The sequence below is a fragment of the Nerophis lumbriciformis genome, linkage group LG39 (assembly GCF_033978685.3).
Source record: "Nerophis lumbriciformis linkage group LG39, RoL_Nlum_v2.1, whole genome shotgun sequence".
In the NCBI taxonomy this organism is placed as follows: Eukaryota; Metazoa; Chordata; class Actinopteri; order Syngnathiformes; family Syngnathidae; genus Nerophis; species Nerophis lumbriciformis.
The window spans coordinates 4,582,067-4,606,068 of NC_084586.2; the positions used below are offsets into that span (position 1 = coordinate 4,582,067).

At 40.0% G+C, this 24,002-nt stretch overlaps 3 protein-coding genes across 5 annotated transcripts in view; 1 reads left to right on the forward strand and 2 right to left on the reverse strand.

The window, feature by feature from the left end:
• Positions 1–219: 219 nt before the first annotated feature.
• Positions 220–8,846, reverse strand: chmp2a (charged multivesicular body protein 2A). Of its 2 annotated transcripts, none has more exons than XM_061931680.1 (6): positions 8,688–8,846; positions 8,101–8,268; positions 1,089–1,268; positions 889–1,019; positions 761–822; positions 220–682 (listed from the first exon to the last, which is right to left on the reverse strand). In XM_061931680.1, the coding sequence occupies exons 2-6, from the start codon at positions 8,266–8,268 to the stop codon at positions 561–563; spliced, it is 663 nt and encodes a 220-aa protein (XP_061787664.1). In that variant the 5' UTR covers positions 8,688–8,846; the 3' UTR covers positions 220–560. The 2 variants fall into 2 exon arrangements, with proteins under 2 accessions (XP_061787664.1, XP_061787663.1); XM_061931679.1 differs by lacking the exon at positions 8,688–8,846 and adding an exon at positions 8,452–8,599.
• A 2,763-nt stretch (positions 8,847–11,609) lies between these two features.
• Positions 11,610–12,900, forward strand: mrm1 (mitochondrial rRNA methyltransferase 1 homolog (S. cerevisiae)). Its single transcript, XM_061931784.2, has one exon. It carries the CDS (start codon positions 11,837–11,839, stop codon positions 12,875–12,877), a length of 1,041 nt encoding a protein of 346 aa, XP_061787768.1. The 5' UTR covers positions 11,610–11,836; the 3' UTR covers positions 12,878–12,900.
• Positions 12,901–20,128: 7,228 nt separating this feature from the next.
• The window catches only part of rph3aa (rabphilin 3A homolog (mouse), a), a 70,536-nt gene continuing 66,662 nt past the window's right edge, over positions 20,129–24,002 (reverse strand). For both annotated transcript variants that reach the window (XM_061931690.1, XM_072912672.1), the window contains one exon: positions 20,129–20,719. In XM_061931690.1, coding sequence (XP_061787674.1) covers positions 20,586–20,719 — 134 coding nt within the window. In that variant the 3' untranslated portion in view covers positions 20,129–20,585. The remainder of the gene's footprint in view (positions 20,720–24,002) is intronic.

Here is a 24,002-nt window from a genome sequence, read left to right on the forward strand (position 1 = left end):
ACATACTTTTTACTTTTACTCAAGTAAATATTTGGGTGACTACTCCTTACTTTTACTTGAGTAATAAATCTCTAAAGTAACAGTACTCTTACTTGAGTACAATTTCTGGCTACTCTACCCACCTCTGGGTCTAAATAATAAATTATGTAGTCCGTGTGTGATAGGGAACATAGTTTAACAATATGTAGAAGTTTTTAATTTATGAATAAACAGATATGGTGGATTTGGAAAAAAAAAAGGTTTATTATTTAAACAAAAACACGAACAGCTTTCCATCTTTTGAAGTATACACTGGCGACATGTTTATGTGGAAAAGGAGAGATGGAGAAGTGACAGCTCCAGTTTAAAATACGTCAACCTTCCCGTGACGACGTGCACACAAGTCGGGCATCTTTGGAAATCAATCATATATATAAAACCCTGGCGTGTGACATTTACAGGGATAATTAGTGTTAGTTGGAAATACCGTGTATTGAATGAGACGCCTCAGAAAGAAAGCCAAACACCACCACAGCAGTCCGTGTTACCTCAGAAGGACACAGACAGGACTAAGAGAGTCTTCAGTCTTTGCGCAGGTTATTGAGTCGCTCCTCCAGATCTGCGTCCGCGTCGGCGAGGGCTGCCTGAGGCTCCGCCTTCTTCCCTCCGGCCAAAGAGAGATTTCCACCGGTCGACGGGAGATCTGCAAGAAAAAAAACCCCCCGTGGACTCACACATCCGACGCCAACAAGACACAACACGGTGAACGTCGTCTTCTTACTTGAGAGTTCGTCGCTGAGCGTGAGACCGAGCTCGTCCAGGACCTGGGACACGATGGCGTCACTGTGAGGAGCACGAGAGTCAGGAGAAGGTCGCAGTTTGACGTAAGAAGCGGGGGGGAAAAGTCACCTCTCGTCCTCGTCGTCTTCGTCCCCCATGGCGTCGTCGATGGCGTCGTTCATCATCTCCTCCTTCATGTCCATGATCTCGCTCTGGCGCTCAAACTCCATCATGATCTTCTGGATCTGAGGCAGTTTGAGCTGAGGAGGAAGACCGACACCAAAAGGTTGGGTTTGGGATTCTTCTTGAGGAGCTGATGTGAGGCTCACCTGTCTGTTCATGGTGGCCATGGCTTTGGTGACGCCCTTCATCGCCTGCGCCATGCTGTTGTTGGACTTGAGGGTCTGGATCTTCAGGCTGACGGCCTGGATGTTGGCCTTCATCATGATGAACTTCTTCACGTAGCGTCTTGTGCGCACCAAGTCCTTGGCCATGATCTTGACGGCGTCCTGGCGACATATAATAGCACGCATCAAGATGGCGTTTCGGACAAAACATTTGTCTCCCCAAGAGGTAGTGATCCACCAATTTTTATTATTATTATTTGGCATTTCCACATATAGTGGTATCGGTCTTAATTTTTTTTATCAGTATCAGACTTTTTTTTTTAAATTTAAATACCAGCCCTTTTATTATCAGTATCAGTGAAGTGAAGTGAATTATATTTATATAGCGCTTTTCTCTAGTGACTCAAAGCGCTTTACATAGTGAAACCCAATATCTAAGTTACATTTAAACCAGTGAGGGTGGCACTGGGAGCAGGTGGGTAAAGTGTCTTGCCCAAGGACACAACGGCAGTGACTAGGATGGCGGAAGCGGGGATCGAACCTGCAACCCTCAAGTTGATGGCACGGCCACTCTACCAACCGAGCTATACCGCCTATCAACCTTTTTTCATCTATATCAGCCTTTTCTTTATTGGTATCGGCCTTTTTACCATCAGTATCAGCCTTTTTTTAATTGACTTTGGCCTTTATCAGTATCGGCCTCTTTTTTTAATCAGTATCTGCTTTTTCATCGATACCAGCCTTATTTATTCGCATTGGTCTTTTGAAAATCAGTATCTCATTGATACCAGACTTTTTTTACTCGCATCGGTCTTTATAAAATCAGCTTTTAATAATCGATATACTTTTTTTCAGCGATATAAGCCTTTTATATTGATAGCAGACTTTTTTTTATTAGTATTGGCCTTTTTTCATTGATATCGGCATTTTTTTTAGTGGTATCAGGTTTTTTTCATCTGTACCAGCCTTTTTTGTTGATATCTGCCTCTTTTATCTTCAGTATCAGCCTTTTTTCCATCGATATCGGCCTCTTTTTTTATCAGTATCATCTTTTTAAAAATCAAATCAGCCTTTTTTGATGGTATCTGCCTCTTTTATCATCAGTATCAGCCTTTTTAAAATCAATATCAGTCTTTTTTCATAGATATCAGTCTTTTTTCATTGATATTTGCCTTTTTAATTGGTATCAGCCTCTTCCATAATCAGTATCAGCTTTTTTTTAATCGATATCAGCCTCTTTTTTTTTAAACACAATTTCAGCCGTTATAAAATCGATATCGGTCATTTTTCATAGATATCTGTCTTTTTTCATTGATGTTTGCCTTTTTAATTGGTATCAGCCTCTTTCATCATCAGTATCAGCCTTTTTTGATCAGTATCGGCTTTTTTTAATCGATAGCAGCCTCTTTTTTTATCAGTATCATCTTTTTTAAAATCAAATCAGCCTTTTTTGATGGTATCTGCCTCTTTTATCATCAGTATCAGCCTTTTTAAAATCGATATCAGTCTTTTTTCATAGATATCAGTCTTTTTTCATTGATATTTGCCTTTTTAATTGGTATCAGCCTCTTCCATAATCAGTATCAGCTTTTTTTAATCGATACCAGCCTCTTTTTTTTTTAAACACAATTTCAGCCGTTATAAAATCGATATCGGTCATTTTTCATAGATATCTGTCTTTTTTCATTGATGTTTGCCTTTTTAATTGGTATCAGCCTCTTTCATCATCAGTATCAGCCTTTTTTGATCAGTATCGGCTTTTTTTAATCGATAGCAGCCTCTTTTTTTATCAGTATCATCTTTTTTAAATCAAACCAGCCTTTTTTGTTGGTATCTGCCTCTTTTATCATCAGTATCAGCCTTTTTAAAATCAATATCAGTCTTTTTTCATTGATATTTGCCTTTTTAATTGGTATCAGCCTCTTCCATAATCAGTATCAGCTTTTTTTAATCGATACCAGCCTCTTTTTTTTTTTAAACACAATTTCAGCCGTTATAAAATCGATATCGGTCATTTTTCATAGATATCTGTCTTTTTTCATTGATGTTTGCCTTTTTAATTGGTATCAGCCTCTTTCATCATCAGTATCAGCCTTTTTTGATCAGTATCGGCTTTTTTTAATCGATAGCAGCCTCTTTTTTATCAGTATCATCTTTTTTAAATCAAACCAGCCTTTTTTGTTGGTATCTGCCTCTTTTATCATCAGTATCAGCCTTTTTAAAATCGATATGAGTCTTTTTTCATTGATATTTGCCTTTTTAATTGGTATCAGCCTCTTCCATAATCAGTATCAGCTTTTTTAAATCGATATCAGCCTCTTTTCTTTTTGAAACACAATTTCAGCCGTTATAAAATCGATATCGGTCATTTTTCATTGATGTTTGCCTTTTTAATTGGTAGCAGGCTCTTTCATCATCAGTATCAGCCTTTTTTGATCAGTATCGGCTTTTTTTAATCGATAGCAGCCTCTTTTTTTTTTAAAACACAATTTCAACTACAACAGAAGTACACCAGCAAATTAAATAAATACACATAAAATACCAGTATTTCCTAATTTAAAAAAAAAAGAAGTGAAATAGATAAATGATAACTGCTGCTCAAACACCAGCCCTTTTGCCCTGCATGTAAAGAATTACCTTTTTACTAGAGTATTTTTTTTTTTTTACATTTATTTAAGAATAAAAGTTACTCTGTCAATTATTCTCTCTAAATATGTTTTCCGATATCTGACAGGGAATTTATTTGAGTTCTTGTGAGATCTCTTCATCGGTCTCTCTTTGCAGTGCTGGTCGCCTACAGAACAACTCTGCTCACATGAACTTGTCAAAACGTCCATATTTCCGCCGGAAATTCCAGTTTTTGTCCTTCTTCCTTGGCGTCTTCTTCCCGTTTTGGCTACTGCAGCAACGGAGTCGCACGGCAAGCCTCCGTACGCAACACTCGGAGCGTGGGCTCATTAAAGTAGCGCCACGAGTTTCATGTTCCGTCATTCAATCAAATAACGTGACAGAGATGGGCCGACATGAAGACGACAGAAATGATATCTCTGACAAAAATGCAAACTTTGTGTAACTATCTTATATAAGTATGTGAAGGTTGTTTTTATTTGAATGTTGACAATATTTCAGAAACCTTACAATGTATTAAATCCACAAAGTGTTATAACATTGTATTATATGGAACAGATGAGATATTTTGATGTAGAGAAATATCATATTTTGACCAATTTTCCCAGGAGATTTTAGGACACGTTGGGAAGACTATGTCTCCCGGGATCCCCTGGGAAGAGCTGGACGAAGTGGCTGGGGAGAGGAAAGTCTGGGCTTCCCTGCTTAGGCTGCTGCCCCCGCGACCCGACCTCGGATAAGCGGAAGAAGATGGATGGATTTTCCAAACTTTATCAAATACAAATGTCGATGCTCCACTTAGTATTTGGCAGGTGCTAGTCCTAAGTGTCCCAATACTTTTGTCTACTTGTAGTCTGAAGTGTCCCAATACTTTTGTCTAGTGTGCCTACCTTGTCTGCATTGTGTGGGCACGTTGGTGCTTCCTGCTTTTAAGCAGCCATCTTAAAAAAACAGCATTGCAGCAGCATCAGCGCAGCGGGTCTTTGAAGGGTCATAAAATCAAAACCGGAGCAGTTAATTAAAAAGCGCTTCTGTTGTTGTAATCACAAGGGTTCAATGTCTCTCCTGTGTTATTTAGACACACGTAATAAAGGTGTTTGATGTTTTTTGCTGCTATGTCACTACTGGTGCCTCCTTTACTCAAAAATAATGTTAGAAAACTTATAATGTTAATGTTTAAATAACTTTACTGCAAATGAATATCCCTCCACACATCGCCTCCTTTACTACTTGTGCAGTATAGCTCGATTGGTAGAGCAGCCGTGTCAGCAACTTGAGGGTTGCAGGTTCGATGCCCGCTTCCGCCATCCTAGTCACTGCCGTTGTGTCCTCGGGCAAGACACTTGACCCACCTGCTCCCAGTGCCACCCACACTGGTTTAAATGTAACTTAGATATTGGGTTTCACAATGTAAAGCGCTTTGAGTCACTTGAGAAAAAGCGCTATATAAATGTAATTCACTTCACTTCACTAATAATTAGGGATGATAATATCGGCAGTCCGATATTATCGGCCGATAAATGCTTTAAAATGTAATATCGGAAATTATCGGTATCGGTTTCAAAATGATCAGTATCTGTTTGAAAAAGTAAAATGTCGGACTTTTTAAAACGCCGCTGTGTACACGGACGTAGGGAGAAGTACAGAGCGCCAATAAATACATGACGGCCCAGTCACATAATACCTACGGCTTTTCACACACACAAGTGAATGTAATGCATACTTGGTCAACAGCTATACAGGTCACACTGAGGGTGGCCGTATAAACAACTTTAACACGGTTACAAATATGCGCCACACTGTGAACCCACACCAAACAAGAATGACAAACACATTTCGGGAGCGGCATGGCGTAGTGGGTAGAGCAACTGTGCCAGAAACCTGAGGGTTGCAGGTTCGCTCCCCGCCTCTTACCATCCAAAAATTGCTGCCGTTGTGTCCTTGGGCGGGACACTTCACCCTTTGCCCCCGGTGCCACTCACACCGGTGAATTGAATGATGAATGATAGGTGGTGGTCGGACGGGGCCGTTGGCGCAAATTGCAGCCACGCTTCCGTCAGTCTACCCCAGGGCAGCTGTGGCTATGAAAGTAGCTTACCACCACCAGGTGTGAATGAATGATGGGTTCTACATGTAAAGCGACTTTGGGTACTTAGAAAAGCGCTATATAAATCCCAGTTATTATCCGCACCGTAACACAACATAAACACAACATAACAAATACCCAGAACTCCTTGCAGCACTAACTTTTCCGGGACGCTACAATATACACCCCTCCCCAACCCGCCCACCTCAACCTCCTCATGCTCTCTCAGGGAGCGCATGTCCCAAATTCCAAGCTGCTGTTTTGAGGCATGTTAAAAAAAACAATGCACTTTGTGACTTCAATAATAAATATGGCAGTGCCATGTTGGCATTTTTTTTCCATAACTTCCATCCATCCATTTTCTACCGCTTATTCCCTTTGGAGTCGCTGGAGCCTATCTCAGCTACAATCGGGCGGAAGGCGGGGTACACCCTGGACAAGTCGCCACCTCATCGCAGGGCCAACACAGATAGACAGACAACATTCACACTCACATCCACACACTAGGGCCAATTTAGTGTTGCCAATCAACTTATCCCCAGGTGCATGTCTTTGGAAGTGGGAGGAAGCCGGAGTACCCGGAGGGAACCCACGCAGTCACGGGGAGGACATGCAAACTCCACGCAGAAGGATCCCGAGCCCGGGATTGAACCCAAGACTACTCAGGACCTTCGTATTGTGAGGCAGATGCACTAACCCCTCTGCCACCGTGAAGCCCCTAACTTGAGTTGATTTATTTTGGAAAACCTCGTTACATTGTTTAATGCATCCAGCGGGGCATCACAACAAAATTACCGTATTTTCCGCACTATAAGGCGCACCTAAAAACCACAAATTTTCTCAAAAGCTAACAGTGCGCCTTATAACCCGGTGCGCTTTATTACGATTAATTTTCATAAAGTTTCGATCTCGCAACTTCGGTAAACAGCCGCCATCTTTTTTCCCGGTAGAACAGGAAGCGCTTCTTCTTCTACGCAAGCAACCGCCAAGGAAAGCACCCGCCCCCATAGAACAGGAAGCGCTTTAAGCAACCACCCGCCCCCGGAAGAAGAAGAAAAAACGCGCGGATATCACCGTACGTTTCATTTCCTGTTTACATCTGTAAAGACCACAAAATGGCTCCTACAAAGGACAAGGATCCGGTTCATAAAAAGACGCAATCTCTCCATCCGCACACGGATTACTACCGTATTTCACAGCAACTGATATTCCTGTGATCCGCACTGTGGAACGGGAGCACGTACGGTGAATATTCGCACCACAGGGAATGAGAAGTCATCCTTCACTGTGGTTCTAGCTTGCCATGCTAACTTCCACCCATGGTGATATTCAAAAGGAAGACCTTGCCAAAAGAGACCTTTCCAGCCGGCGTCATCATAAAAGCTAACTCGAAGGGATGGATGGATGAAGAAAAGATGAGCGAGTGGTTAAGGGAAGTTTACACGAAGAGGCCGGGTGGCTTTTTTCACACAGCTCCGAAGGCGAACACACCTTCACTAAGACGGGCAGACAGCTCCGGACGACATACGCCAACATTTGCCAGTGGATCGTAAATGCCTGGGCAGATATTTCGGTCACAACTGTGGTCCGAGCTTTCCGGAAGGCAGGATTCACAGAACAACAGCGACACTGACTCCCGATGACTTCGACGAGACGGAACCGGCCATTTTGGATACCACGCTTGCGCAACTTTTCAATTCGGACACCGAAGACGAAGAATTCGAAGGATTTACGAATGAAGAATAACTTCAGAAGGTGAGCGCTATGTTTATTTTGTGTGTTGTGACATTAACGTTCGAGCAACATTATGTTACTATTGCTCTACACCATTTTGAATTTTACTATGTTTGTGATTGCACATTTGCGTACATTTTGGGACAGAGTTGTTAGAACGCTGGTTTTCAATATATTATTAAAGTTTGACTGAACTATCTGACTGTTTTTTTGACATTCACTTTAGCGCAGCGTTTTTTTGACATTCACTTTAGCGCAGCGTAGGCGCGGCTTATAGTCCGGGGCGGCTTATTGGTGGACAAAATTATGAAATATGTAATTCATAGAAGGTGCGGCTAATAATCCGGTGCGCCTTATAGTGCGGAAAATACGGTAGGCATAATAATGTGTTGATTCCACGACTGTATATATCGGTATCGGTTGATATCGGAATCGGTAATTAAGAGTTGGACAATATCGGATATCGGACATCTCTACTAATAATCGGTATTGGCCCTGAAAAAAACATCTCGATCACTCCTCGGAACACAAACCATATTTACGCACCATCTGACCCTGCTTGGCCATTTTCTTGATGTCGGCGATAATCTTCTTCTCCTGCTGCTCCAGTTTGCTTCTCTCTCGGTCCAACTCCCTCATGGCCCGAGTGAGCGCCCTCTGGTTCTGCTTCAGCAACTCTTCAGGGGTCTTTCGCTTCCCAAACAGGAAGTCCATCTGTTTGAGGGCACATTCATCGTTAACACCCTAAAAACCTCAACAGTTCAATTTTTGACGACTACAAAAACACTCCATTTTCTCTTGGGGGAGGAAAATGGCATACATTGTTTTAAGTGGGCCTTGTTAGCATTTTACAAGCAGTGACACAATACATTTGTGATAATCAGAAAGATAATTTGCCATTTTTAAAAGGGGAACTCCTTAGTTGACATCAACGACGAACTGGCGTGTAAATGTCAAAGGTTACGTTGTAGTGAATGACAAAATGATTGCAAATGGGATGGTATTCCACGTAATGTGTTTACTTCTAAAGGACTATTAATGTCTCCTGACGTCTTTTTTATTAGCCGCCTTTAGCTCACCGACACATCTTTATTCGCCGTCACAAAGTCAACATGAAGGCCCTCTTAACTCACCTTGTTTCAAGCTCGTCGAACCAGCACAAAAAGTCAGACGCCCAAAAAAAGGTTTCCTTCCCGACAATCTTTAAAAAAACGACTATTTGTTTTCTTTCAGTCACTTCCGTGTTGGGAGCGTTTCGCTTCCGGGAAGTGAGTTCACCGGCTACGTCACAAGTGACGTAACAGCTGTGGACATTCTCCCTATAGACGTCTGTCAGTTTTAAAGTTTTTTATTTGGATTTACACTGTATGGAAAAAAAAAATGTGAAAAGGAATTTAACCTTTGCAACCTCATTATACTATTGGCTAAGTTTTGTATTCATAAATGTAAGTTTCTCAATACCCAACCTGTTTTTTGTGCCTTTAAAAAAAGATTTAGAACTCTACATTAAAACACTCTCTACCTCTAACAACCAAAAAGCTGTGAAAAAGATTATGCTGTGTTCCAAATCGAAGTTATTTACTGAGATTGAATGAGCCTATGGCTTTGCACTTTGTTTATTATATATATATATATATATATATATATATATATATATATATATATATATATATATATATATATATATATATATATATATATATACAGCAAAAACGTCTCAACGAACATTGGACACAAATTCCTCAATCTGATTTCCCAAAGACAACATCCTAAGAAAAGTATTCAACAAGAACAACATCAAATTGAGCTACAGCTGCATGAACAATATACGACAAATCATCTCAAACCACAACAAAACAATTGCAAATGAGCCGTCGGCCCTCAGACAGAACGACTCCAAAACCAACAAAGGATGTAATTGTCGAAAGAAACCTGATTGCCCTCTCAACGGGGGGTGTTTACAAACATCAGTTGTCTACCAATCTAAGGTAATACGCAAGGACATTAACACATCCGACACATATGTAGGATTAACCGAGGGAGAATTCAAAACCAGATGGAACAATCACAAGGCTTCTTTCAGGAACAAAAACCTGCGAAATACCACAGAACTCAGCAAACACATTTGGGACCTCAAAGACAATAATGTTGAATATTCAATAACATGGCAAATTCTTGCATCCAGCACACCTTACAATAGTGGTAATAAAAGATGCAACCTATGCTTGAAAGAGAAACTGTTTATTATTTACCGTCCAGACCTGTCATCCCTCAACAAGCGCAGCGAAATTGTCACAGCATGCCGCCATAGACGGAAACACCTCCTAGGTAACACATGAGCCAATCACCACGCCCCTAGGCCAGCCTGTACCCACCCACTCTGTGCCCTATATAAACCATGGTATGCGAATGCTCCCATTAAAATCTCCTGACGATTGAGGGTACCCCCCCTCATGAAACAGGCCTGTAGAGATGAAATAGTCTTGTGATTTTTTTTCCCACACATACATATATATATATATATATATATATATATATATATATATATATATATATATATATATATATATATATATATATATATATATATATATATATTGCATTCTATTTTAGTTACTTTGAATTTACAACCCCCTGGCACTGTTTTGTACTGTTTCTGTACTTACTCTGATTATTATTTTCAACTGTTTGTAAATGTTGAAATTTATAAATAAAGGTTTATAAAAATAATAATAATAATAATAATAAAGTTTTTTTTTAAAAAGTCACTGATACTATTGGCTAAGTTTTATATTCATAAATGTAAGTTTCTCGATACCCGAAAATGTTTTTTGTGCTTTTTAAAAAAATAATTAGAACTTTACTTTAAAACGCTTTTTACCTGTAACAACCAAAAAGCTGCGAAAACTATGATGCTGTGAATTGATTAACGTGGACCCCGACTTAAACAAGTTGAAAAACTTATTCGGGTGTTACCATTTAGTGGTCAATTGTACGGAATATGTACTGTACTGCGCAATCTACTATTAAAAGTTTCAATCAATCGATATCAATCAATCTGTACTCCAAATTTGGATTATTTACGGAATTTGTGTGATCCTATGGCTTTACATTTTGTTACATATATATATATATATATATATATATATATATATATATATATATATATATATATATATATATATATATATATACACATATATATATATATATATATATATATATATATATATATATATATATTTTACATTCTATTTTAGTTACTTTATTGAGTTTACAACCCCCTGGCACTGTTTTGTACTGTTTTTGTACTGCTGCTGTACTTGTTTTGATTATTATGTATTTGCTTGTATGTAAATGTTGCTTATTATAAATAAAGGTTTATAAAAATCAAATAAAAACAATACCTCTGTTACTGCTCCCTTGCGCTGTATTGCGCTGTTTTTGTACTTGTTTAATTTGTCCTTGTTCATATGTTTATGTATGTAAATATTGAACTTTATAAATAAAAGGTATATGAAAAAATAAAACATAAATAAATACGTCTGTCACAGCTCCCTGGCGCTATATGGTGCTGTTTGTGTACTTGTTTTAATTGTCCTTGTTATTATTTCATGTTTTCGAATGTTTGTAAATGTTGAATTTTATAAATAAAGGTGTATAAAAAAAAAAGACGTCTGTCACTGCTCGGTCTGTTTACGCATGCGCAAACACGACGTCGTTTTGCGACTTGAGTCGTAAAATACGTTACAAAAATAACTACTTATGTGCATTCCAAAGTGTTTGGATATCGAAAATTATTTTCGAAAAACGCAGCACTTTTATTTAATTGCGGCATTGTAAATATTGAACGATGTGAATAGTTAAACGTTATTTAAATTTGTAAAGCGTAGTTGTCGATTATTTGAGGTTATCAGTAGTACTTTCGAAAAAAAAAAAATAGTGAAATGCTTTTATTTGGGAAAAGCTGCCGTAATTTCTCAAAATAAAAACTACAGGAAGTGGTATGTAACCAACGCTCACACTTCAAAACAAAAGCAGTCGAACGATCTTGAAGTTGCGCTTCTGAATGTGGAGCTAGCGTTTCGACTTTTATTTTGAAATGTAATGCGCCTTACATCCGGCCCTGCTCTCGAAAGCGCAACCTTCAGGATCAGGTTTGTTAAAACTGCAATCTTGTCGACTTTGTGAGACAGTCAAGATGTACAAGCTGAACATTGAGGAGGTGTTAAGTCAGTAAATGACGTGAAATGTTTAAAGTCCAGCCGACTTATCACTGAGAATGAGTTTATTGAGGGTTGCCTTTCAGCACAGTAGGTTGTTACCTGTGAGGATTTGGACCACGTGTCCATCAGTGGACTCTCGGTGTGTCTGTTACCATGACGACAAGATGGCCACCAACAGAAGTGCCAGTTTGCGCGCCAAGGGCCATCATGGAGGACAGCAGCGCAAGCACAAGCTATCTTCTGAGCTTCACAAGCTGTCTCTGGAGGACTCTTCTCCTGAGAGAGCCAGAAGACCAACGTCTCGGGCGGACTCGGAAGACGACTGGGAAGTTGTCTTCGGCGTCGCTCCTTGTCTCCTGGCTCTCACTCAAGGCCGCAGGAAGGCCCTTGGACTCTTTGTGAAGGACGGCGTGGGCCCTCAGCGTGCCTCCTTATTGAAGGTATGCGAGGAGGCGCGTCGGCGTGGAGTCCTGGTCCAGCGGGTCGGCAAGACCGCCTTAAACAAGATGTCTTCCGGTGGCGTCCATCAAGGAGTTTGTCTGCAAGCTTCTCCACTCAGCTACCTGACCGAAGACCGGGCCCCCGACGCCAAGTCCAAACCTCTCTGGCTGGTCCTGGACAGGATTCAAGACCCCATGAACCTGGGCGCCATCTTGCGCTCGGCGTACTTCCTGGGCGTCGACCGAGTGGCGAGCGGTCTTCGCCACAGCTGCCCTTTGACCCCCGTGGTCAGCAAGGCCAGCTCGGGCGTGATGGAGGTGATGGGCGTGCACGGCTATGAAGACCTGGAGGGCATGGTTCGGGGCAAGGCGGCGCAGGGCTGGCGGGTGGTGGGCACGGTGGCGGCGGACGCGGCGGAGGCGCACGTTCCCGTCACGCCGTGTTCCCGCCTCCTGATGAACGAGCCCACGCTGCTGCTGATTGGAGGAGAAGGCGAAGGACTGTCCCACCAGATGATCGCTTTGTGCCAAACGCTGGTGACCATTCCAGCGGGGAGAGAGCTGCCGCCTGGCGTGGAGTCGCTCAACGTGTCCGTCGCCACCGCCATCCTGCTGCACTCGCTGCTGACCAGGACCCAGGAGCGCTCTACTTGTTAAATAAAGTCCTCTTTTTACCGTCATTGAGTCTTCATTTTGACACCTTTTTTGTTTCCACTGCTTCTTTCACTTTTCTCAACACATTTCAGCCTTCAAAATGTTCCAAACTATCTTTTATGGTGAAACAATCCCCAGTTTCCCCAGACTTCCCACTTAATCTCTATTAAAAAGTGTTATTACTTTCACATTTCTCAACTAATTCAAACCTGTTATTATTGCTAATGCTAATAATGGCGTCTTAGCTTTTCGGCTAATGTAGCACATGTACGCCTCAGATTCAAATCTCTTCAACCTACCATGCAAATGTTTTCATGCTAGCTTGTTTAGCTCATTTTGCAGTTATACACCTCAGACATTTTTTTACCTGACACGTGTTAACGGTTAGCATGCTAATCTTAGCATTTTAGGTAGCAGGTATACACCTCAGTCATTTTGTTACTTGACGCATGTTAACTGTTATCATGCTAATACAGTGGTTCTCAAACTTTTTTTGTCATCCCCCACTTTGGACAAGGGGGAGTTTTCAAGCCCCACCTGCCCCCATCGCCCCAACAGAGCGCTAATGCCAAGCTTTAACATTTTAAAATTTATTGAACATCAAGTTGTATACATTCGAACTCAATAACATTAAGTTCAATAATAAATAAAATAACTGTGCAGCTGTGGTATAACTTGCATCAAGTTCAATAATAAATAAAATAACTGTGCAGCTGTGGTATAACTTGCATCAAGTTCAATAATAAATAAAATAACTTCCATCAAGTTCAATAATAAATAAAACAAAAGTATTATAACTTGCATCAAGTTCAATAATAAATCAAAAAAAGTGTTATAACTTGCATCACGTTCAATAATAAATCAAAAAAACTGTTATAACTTGCATCACGTTCAATAATAAATCAAAAAAAGTGTTATAACTTGCATCACGTTCAATAATAAATCAAATAAAAGTGTTATAACTTGCATCAAGTTCAATAATAAATCAAATAAAAGTGTTATAACTTGCATCAAGTTCAATAATAAATCAAAAAAAGTGTTATAACTTGCATCAAGTTCAATAATCAATCAAAAAAGTGTTATAACTTGCATCAAGTTCAATAATAAATCAAAAAGTGTTATAACTTGCATCAAGTTCAATAATAAATCAAATAACTTGCATCAAGTTCAATAATAAATCAAAAAAAGTGTTATAACTTGCATCAAGTTCAATAATAAATAAAACAAAAGTGTTATAACTTGCATCAAGTTCAATAAAAAAAAGTGTTATAACTTGCATCAAGTTAAATAATAAATCAAATAAAAGTGTTATAACTTGCATAAAGTTCAATAATACATCAAATAACTTGCATCAAGTTCAATAATAAGTCAAAAAAAGTGTTATAACTTGCATCAAGTTCAATAATAAATAAAACAAAAGTGTTATAACTTGCATCAAGTTCAATAATAAATAAAACAAAAGTGTTATAACTTGCATCAAGTTCAATAATAAATCAAAAAAAGTGTTATAACTTGCATCAAGTTCAATAATAAATCAAAAAAAGTGTTATAACTTGCATCAAGTTCAATAATAAATAAAACAAAAGTGTTATAACTTGCATCAAGTTCAATAATAAATCAAAAAAAGTGTTATAACTTGCATCAAGTTCAATAATAAATCAAATAACTTGCATCAAGTTCAATAATAAATACAATAAAAGTGCCACTTTGCAATCTTTGCAAAAAAAAAGGAGGAGCTATGCATTTGGCAAGACAGGGCAAGTGACAGCACTTTCCCCCAGGAGAGCCACCTTGCTTCACGGTGAAACAGCACGGCTGTATGATCAGCTCCCATTTCCTCACACAGTGCAGAGAACAGTCGCGCTTTCAGTGGTCGTGTTTTGATAAAATTTACCGCGCTCACAACATCTGTTAAAACCTCATTGAGTTCGGGGCTGAGCTGCCTTGACGCGAGTGCTTCCCGGTGAATGACACACTGTGTGCCCGTCAGATTTTTGTTTCTCTGCAGGCGCTGGCTCTGGCTCGACGACATTTGAGGTGCGAGTCACAAATGTATATATTTGTGTAACTGTGATCCACACATTAGCCTGCTACCCATCCGCGCGAAAGTTTGTTCCGCTTAGCCCCGCCCCCATTAGTTACTGTTGCTATGTCCGTCAAACTTTCGCTCGTACCGAGAAATATAAAGCCTACAGTAAAAATAAGTACCGGTAATTTCCATTTATTTATATAGCGGATTTCACAGACAGAATCACAAAGTGATTTACAGTGTGTATAGAAAATGAAAGCATAGTAAAAAAAATAATCTAAGAATATAATCATTTAAAAAAAAAATTTAAAGTGAAATTTCCTCCCATTCCTCGCGCCCCACCTGTCATGTCTCTATTCCCCACCAGTGGGGCGCGCCCCACACTTTGAGAAACGCTGTGCTAATAGTAGCATGCTATTATTAACATGCTAGCTCTTTAGCTTATATCGCAGGCATGCACCTCGGTCATTTTGTTACTTCAATCAATAAATCAATTAATCAAAGTTGATTTATATAGCCCTTAATCACAAGTGTCTCAAAGGACTGCACAAGCCACATCAGGGCAAGAAAGAACTCAACCCAATGGGCACAGTGAGAAACCTCGGAGGGGACCGCAGATGTGAGACCACAGCTATCAATTATAGTCTGGAGCGTCACGCACGGAGAGTCTGATGGGGTATTCATGTGGATAGTAAAATCCCCCAATATAATTATATTATCTGCGTGCGTCACTAGATCAGCGACAAATTCACTGATAAAGTCTGCATAGGGCCCAGGAGGGCGATAGATAACAGCCAGGTAGAGAGGCAGCGGTGCGACAGACCTCACAGTAAGATAGATAGATAGATAGATAGTACTTTATTGATTCCTTCAGGAGAGTTCCCTCAGGAAAATTAAAATTCCAGCAGCAGTGTACAGAATTGAGATCGAATTTAAAAAGTAAGTAATGGGGGTATAAATGGAAACAAAATAGAAAAATATTACAATAGAATAAAAATAAAAAGCAACAATGAGAATACAAATATAACAGTAAAATAAGAATATAACAAGAGAAACTAGGCAGTAGTGACCATGTTATGAAAAAGTATTGCGCTGTTATTGTTTTGCATCCCCTGTCATCCTAGTTCCCGCCCACGCCCTCCCTCCCAGAGAGGAGTTGTACAGTCTAATGGCGTCTGGGACAAAGGAGTTTTTTTGTCTATTAGTCCTGCACTTGGGATGAAGTAGTCTAGCACTGAACAGGCTCCTCTGGCTACTGATAACGGTATGCAGAGGGTGACTGGCATCATCCAGGATGCTCACTAGTTTTTCCTCAGTCCTCTACAACCGTCACAAGCACCTCAAATTATTAATATTTATTACTTAGGTTAGGGGTAAAGTTAAGGTTTTCATTGTATAGTAGTGCGACCCTCCCACCCCTTTTAAGGGGACGGGCAATATGTGCATTCGTATAGTTAGGAGTAGAAGCCTTGTTAAACGGGAAAAATGTGTCCGGTTTGAGCCTGGTTTCGCTGAGACCAATGACGTTAAGATTGTTGTCTCTAATGACCTCATTAACTAATAACGTTTTGGGAGACAATCATCTTATGTTTAAAAAGCCCATATTATAGGTAGTGGGCTGTTTTAAAGAATTGTTGTTAATGTTATCCGTAGTAGTGATATTAATAACATTACGTTTATTTTGTGTAGGGCGCCTTAAATAATTTCGATCATATCTAGGAATTGATATGATGGGGATCTTCAGATTGTTTGCTTGGTGCTGCGATAAACTGAACGCGTCATCATTTGCCACCTCAGTAAAATGCATGTTCACCAATGGCACAGTCACTACAGAAAAAAACATGATGTGAGTTGTGTATTATTCGAGGAGAAATGCTATGTGTGCAGGAATTTTCCAGCCTGGTGCTGCTTAGTTCTAGCTTAACTGACTCCTCGCCCGGACTAACAGACACTGTAATTTCCTGTGTCCAAGCTTGCTCCAGTGTAGTTAAGTGTGACTTAACCAGTAATCTATGGTTCTACATAGAGTGATGGCGCCTTCTCGGTTAGGGTGAAGGCCGTCCCTCATCAGCAAGCCCGGTTTGCCCCAGAAAGAGGGCTAATTATCAATAAACGTTAGACCTTGTTCTCTACAAAAACTAGCCAGCCACTTGTTAAGCGAGACTAACCTGCTATACCTCTCATCATTGCCTCTTACAGGAAGGGGGCCAGAGACAAGTACTCAATGCCTGGACATCTTTCTAGCAAGATTACAAGTCCTAGCTATGTTCCTCTTTGTAATCTCTGCCTGTCTCATCCTAGTGTCATTGGAGCCAACGTGTACAACTATGTTTGCGTAGCAAGTGGTGCGATTAGCCTGTCGTACGTGTTTACTAGGCCGATTGCAAGTTAGCTCCCTAAGATTAGCTTCAATGTCAGGTGCTCTGGCCCCGGGAATACACTTGATTATGGCTGGTTTGCTCAATTGTATGTTTCGGGTGATGGAGTCCTCTATGACTAAGGTGTGGTGCCCTGTAGACTGGGCTGTAGGACTAGCTAAAGGGCTAAATCTATTATGCGTCTCAACCGGTTCACCGTTGCTTGTAAGTCGCTTACGGCTGATACAAACTGGGCTAGTCAGTTCGCTACAGCTAACGCTAGCAGATGTGTCCGCAGCGTCTAAAGTTACGAAATTACTCTGCTCCAGTCAGGGGCGCCGAAAAGGGGGGGTAAAGGAGACGGATTCTAGGGGCCCATGATGGAAGGGGGCCCAGAGAGGCCCCTAATGATGATGAAATTATAATACAGAAAAAATAATGACACTGTGTTGTGGGCCCTGTAAAGATTCTTTTCATGGGGCCCAAAATCCCTAGCGGCGCCCCTGGCTCCAGTTAGCGGACACGGTCCTCTAGTAGGGCCAACCTATCCATGAGAACGGTGCACGAAGAGCAGGGAGCCATACTCACGTTGTTTCTTTCACCGAGTCGAGTTCTTGCTGTTTTCGGAGAAGTGGTCTCAACGTGTGGGAGCAGATTCCTTCAGACCATCGCTGCGCTAAGGTTCGTTAGCTTGACAGATTTGAGCTGTTAGCATGCTATTTTTAACATGCTCGCTCTTTAACTTATATCGCAGGTATATATATACCTCAGTCATTTTGTCACTTGACACAAACTGTTAATGCTAATATTAGCATGCTAGCTTTTTAGCAAATTGTTTGGCCAATACTTTGATATCAGTATGGTAACATTAGCATGCTAATGTTATTGTAAAGGCTCTGCGTACTGCATCGATTACCCATTCTGCCACCGCTCCAAGCGGGGCGTGAACCAACGCCACTCGTTTGAGAGGTAAGTGTGCTAACCACTAGGCTAAAACCCAGCGAGCGGTCAGCACACTCTTTGAAGTTGTCAGGCAAAGAGGTTTACTAATACATTATCAAACTAGCTTTATTTAGCTGCAGTTAGTCCTCTTGTTTCTTGACACGTTAACTGTTAGCATGCTAATATTAACATGTTAGCTTTTTGGCCAATTTAGCAGGTATACACCTCAGATTCAAATATCTTCAACGTATGTTATCTGTTTGCATGCTAGTGTTAGCATGCTAGGGTTTTTTTTTTTAGCTCATTTTGCAGGTGTATGCCTTAGTCATTGTGCTACTTGACATGTTTTAACTGTTAGCATGCTTTCTAGTTTAGCTCATTTTGCAGGAATATGCGTAAAAGTCAAGTATTTTTTTCACTTGGTGCTGTCTGGCTAGCAGGCTGATCTACATTACAGTACTGATGAATATTGAACATGAACTCTATTTGATGGCTTGTGTTATGTATTTTATGATATATTGTTTATGTACAGTTTAAATATGGGTATTGTGCTTCAGTGTAAACAGTCTCTTTGAACCCTAAATTAAACTACAGTTACTAAAACATCAAACACACAAAAATCTTATGAGCAGAATATCCATAACATTTTTTTTTACCATGAATTGATTAACGTGAACCCCGACTTAAACAAGTTGAAAAACTTATTGGGGTGTTACCATTTAGTGGTCAATTGTGCGGAATATGTACTGTACTGTGTAAACTGTACTATTTCATGTAATGTATTCTCTTCCTTTGCAATCTACTAATAAAAGTTTCAATTAATCAAAATCTTCTTTTTACAAACTTCTCACCTTCTTTGACCTTCTTCTACTTTCTTTTGTCCATTTTTTTACCTTTTTTTTTTAACATTCTTTCGCCTTCTTTTTACCTACTTTTCACTTATTTTCTATGTTGGCCTTCTTATTACCTATTTTTCACCGACTTTCTATCTATTTTGCCCTTTTTTTTTTTTTTTTTTTTACCTTTTTTTGACCTTTACTTTTTATCTACTCATTACCTACTTTGGCTTTTTTTGACCCTATTTTGTTTTATTTTCTACCCTATTTTACCTATACTTTTAACCTACTTATTTACCTTCTTATACATAATATTTTTTTACCATTTATCTACTGTTTACCTTATCTTCTTTTGACAACTGCTTACCTTTATTTACCTCTTTTTTTCTTACTTACTTTGTACCTTCTATTAGAAACTTTTGACTTTTTTTTTTTAGCTTCTTTAAAATCTTTTGCATACTTCTTTGATCAACTTTTACATTTTTATATATTTTTTTACCTTCTTTTGCCAATTTTTTATTTTTTTACCTATTTTAAATTTCTTTTACCTACTTCTTACCTTCTTTTAACTAATTTTTAACCATCAGTTGACTATTTTTACCTTATTTTACTTATTTTTCTACTTTCCTTTACTTCCTTTGTTAATCTTATTTTATTTACTTCTTACATACTTTTACTGAACTTACCTCCTTTTTACATTGGTTTACCTTCTTTTTAACTTTTTCCCTTCTTTGACTTTCTACCGATTTTTTATCCTACATTGAACTTCTTGTCTTTATATTATATTTACCTTCTTATTCCCTTCTTTTATCTTTTTTTTTTTTTTTTACCTAATTGTAGATACTTCTGGCATTTTAACATTATTGTACCAACTTTTGACCTTTACCTGATTTTTTTACCTTCTCTGACCTTCTACTTTTTACCTTTTTTAACCTTCTTTGACCGACTGAACCTATTTTCCATGAATAATATATAAGGACACAAAATAAAGTAGCACAATTTAGGCCTCCATTTGTTGACATACAGTTTGTACTATTGTTATTATAGTACACTGTCATTTCTCTGGGACAAACCTACCCGGAGGGGCCTTGCAGGACTTTTATCGGAGGAGGTCAAAGTTCACCTGTCTGCCAGCTGATTGGTATAGCGTTGACATCATTTGACCAGTCGTCTCATCTCAGTCATTTATTAACAACATGCATGGACACGTGCACGCTCCTGCAAAATGACAAAACATCTGATGTGACAAGTGCTCGATTCCCATCCGGACAGCAACATTCTCCCCTAGTGGTCATCATCTCCATGGCAACACGAGGGACTTCACCGCTGGAAGCGCAGACTGTGTACCAAAATGGAGCGTTCCGATTGGCTGACTGGCTGTCAATCAAGCAGATAACCTCCATTTATACCAACAACTTAAAAACTAAAGTTCCATATTTTCTGCATCTTTGCTGACACTTTTTGGGTCACATATTCATAACAAAATGAGCACGACAGTGAGTTCGCGAGCGAGAACTGAGGAGTATATTTCTACTTGAGAGACGTCGTTAGTCGTCGAACTGGACGCTGTTGTCGTTGAGCAGCACGTGCCAGCGCTCGATCTTCTTGTCCTTGTTCTTCAGACATTCGTACCAGTGCTTCAGACACTCTCCTTTAGCTTGGATGCCCAGCTGGCAGCCTCCTGCGTGCATGCACACACACACACACACACACACACACACACACACACACACACGTAAAGTTGCCCCCTTTATCATTCATTGCAAATGCAAATATTAAAAATAATACTATGCCATTCGTTTCTGCAGTAACATGTTTGTTTTTGAGTTACCGTATTTTCCGGACCATAGGGCGCACCGGATTATAAGGCGCACTGCCGATGAATGGTCTATTTTTGATCTTTTTTCATATATAAGGCGCACCGGATTATAGGGCGCATTAAAGAAGTCATATTATAATTTTTTTGTAAATGTAAAACACTTCCTTGTGGTCTACATAACATGTGATGGTGGTTCTTTGGTCAAAATGTTGCATAGATGATGTTTTACAGATCATCTTCAAGCCGCTTTCTGACAGTCGCTTCAGGATGCACCGTTTTGTGGGCGGTCTTATTTACGTGGCTCACCTTCGGCAGCGTCTTCTCCCCGTCATCTTTGTTGTAGCGGTGTAGCGTGCAAGGACGGGAGTGGAAGAAGTGTCAAACGGTGGAGCTAACTCAGAATAATTGTATCTAAGTTATCACAAAACTTTGTGTTGCCATGAGTTCTCGGCGAGAGGTCAAAAGCTGTCTTTGATCTTACCAATCAAAAGGCTTGTAAAACTCCACTGTGTAGGATGGGAAGCGACATGAAGGTGTCGGTTTCTTTGATCTATTGTAATCCACAGGAAGATTTTGTCTTGACCCGAGATCTACAAAGCGGAGAGGAAGCAGGACCTGAGCCCCCTCCGGGCACCTTTTCTTTGAACTGTTTTGTAACCAAAGGCGACGGCTGTTTACGACCCCCCTTCCTTTAGAAACAGCTGTTGCCATGTAATCAGGGAAAGTCCAAATAAAAGAGGAGGTGTGCAACCATTTTGCCAGAGCGTGGTGGAAGACTGTACAAAGAGTACAGCCCAGACGTTTCTCCTCAATGAGCTAAATTGAATTCTGTCTCTGTTTAATTCCTTGCTTCTTGTCTGTTTAATATATGTCATCAGTGTTTGAACCTGACACTAACTGTTTTAGGAAAACATTCAGACTTTACTTAACTCAATAACGGAGCAGCATCTCCTCATCCGGAAACAACAACAGCGGAAATGTGTCCCGTGGAAAACCGTCCGACCGGAACTCTCTAATAACTAAAGTTCCTTGGGTGAAAAATGTAAACTCACTACACCGGTATGTTTTAGCGCTTTCATGACAAGTTTACTGACAGATATAAGTAAGAACTTTACACTACTTTATTTTAGAAATGGCAACAGTGGAGGATGAATGTCCCATAACAAGAAGATAGAGAAAAATAAGAAGTTTATCAACTACGGTGTTGGCACGAACTACAAAGGCGGATGAGCGCAATTTTTCAGGATTTATGCAGATCCCAAATACAGATCAGCAGGTACCAGAAGATAAGAAAAGTTGCTTTTGCATAATATTGCAAAACAAAACGGCAGATAATGTCTTACCTTATACACACACCATAATAATTCTCGTATGTTGAAGCACATCAAGCGGCGCGGCTTCATAGCTTACCAAAGTCGTACTAAAACATTTTGATATATTGAGCGCCGTGTGTAATGTTCTATATTTTCAATGGAACATATAAAATGTTGATGTTGTTTACTTGAGTCATATTGCCATCATAGTGCAGCCTACACGTATCTCTTATGTTTGACTGCCATCTACTGCTCACACATATCATTACACCATGAACCAAATAAAATTGCTTCGAGGTCGGTAAGCAAAACCATAACTAATCCGTACATTAGGCGCACCGGGTTGTAAGGCGTCCTGTCGAGTTTTGAGAATAAAAAAGGATTTTAAGTGCGCCTTACAGTCCGGAAAATACGGTATTCTAGAACACATCCAGACCCCCAAGGTTCACACAGGTCCACCTTTTTCGTGCACAAGCAAGCGTTAAAGGGGAACATTATCACCAGACCTATGTAAGCGTCAATATATACCTTGATGTTGCAGAAAAAAGACCATATGTTTTTTTTAACCGATTTCCGAACTCTAAATGGGTGAATTTTGGCGAATTAAACGCCTTTCTATTATTCGCTCTCGGAGCGATGAGTTGTGACGTCACATCGGGAAGCAATCCGCCATTTTCTCACTTTCGTCGGTGGGTTGTCGGAGGGTGTAACAACACGAACAGGGACGGATTCAAGTTGCACCAGTGGCCCAAAGATGCAAAAGTGGCAAGAAATTGGACGAAATTTGTTCAAAATACGAGGCTGTGGGGAAAGCCGACGAAATGGTCAGTCGTTTGTTCCGCACACTTTACCGACGAAAGCTATGCTACGACAGAGATGGCAAGAATGTGTGGATACCCTGCGACACTCAAAGCAGATGCTGACATCAACTCCAAAACTGGACAGATCAGCTTTCAGGAAAAGAGAGCGGATGAGGGTATGTCTACAGAATATATTAATTGATGAAAACTTTATTCATTACTCGCGGTTTTACGTAAATTATTATACATAAACTGTGTTTACCAATAATTTAGCTTAAAAACTTTTTTTTTTTTCAATCATTCGAGTACATTCGGGTAGTCTTGTGTAATGCAGTATTTTGTGTCTATTTAGGTATGGTTAACCTGAGTGCGGGAAGTCTGGGCTTCCCTGCTTAGGCTGCTGCCCCCGCGACCCGACCTCGGATAAGCGGAAGAAGATGGATGGATGGATGGAACCTGAGTGCTGAAATCGTGGAAAAATATATGTTCTAAGCGCGCCTGAAATGGGCTGTCTGCACTCTCAAAGTGCATGTTGTTGCCAAATGTATTTCATATGCTGTAAACCTAGTTCATAGTTGTTAGTTTCCTTTAATGCCAAACAAACACATACCAATCGTTGGTTAGAAGGCGATCACCGAATTCGTCCTCGCTTTCTCCCGTGTCGCTGGCTGTCGAGTCGTTTTCGTCGGTTTCGCTTGCATACGGTTCAAACCGATATGGCTCAATAGCTTCAGTTTCTTCTTCAATTTCGTTTTCGCTACCTGCCTCCCAGAGGTGTGGACTCGAGTCACATGACTTGGACTCGAGTCAGACTCGAGTCATGAATTTGATGACTTTAGACTCGACTTGACAAAATGTAAAAAGACTTGCAACTCGACTTAGACTTTAACATCAATGACTTGTGACTTCACTTGGACTTGAGCCTTTTGAATTGACATGACTTGACATGACTTGCTACTTTCCCCAAAACCCAAAGATGAAAAAGTTATTCGGGAGCGCTCCGTATTTTTCATCGTGTACTTGTCTATCAGC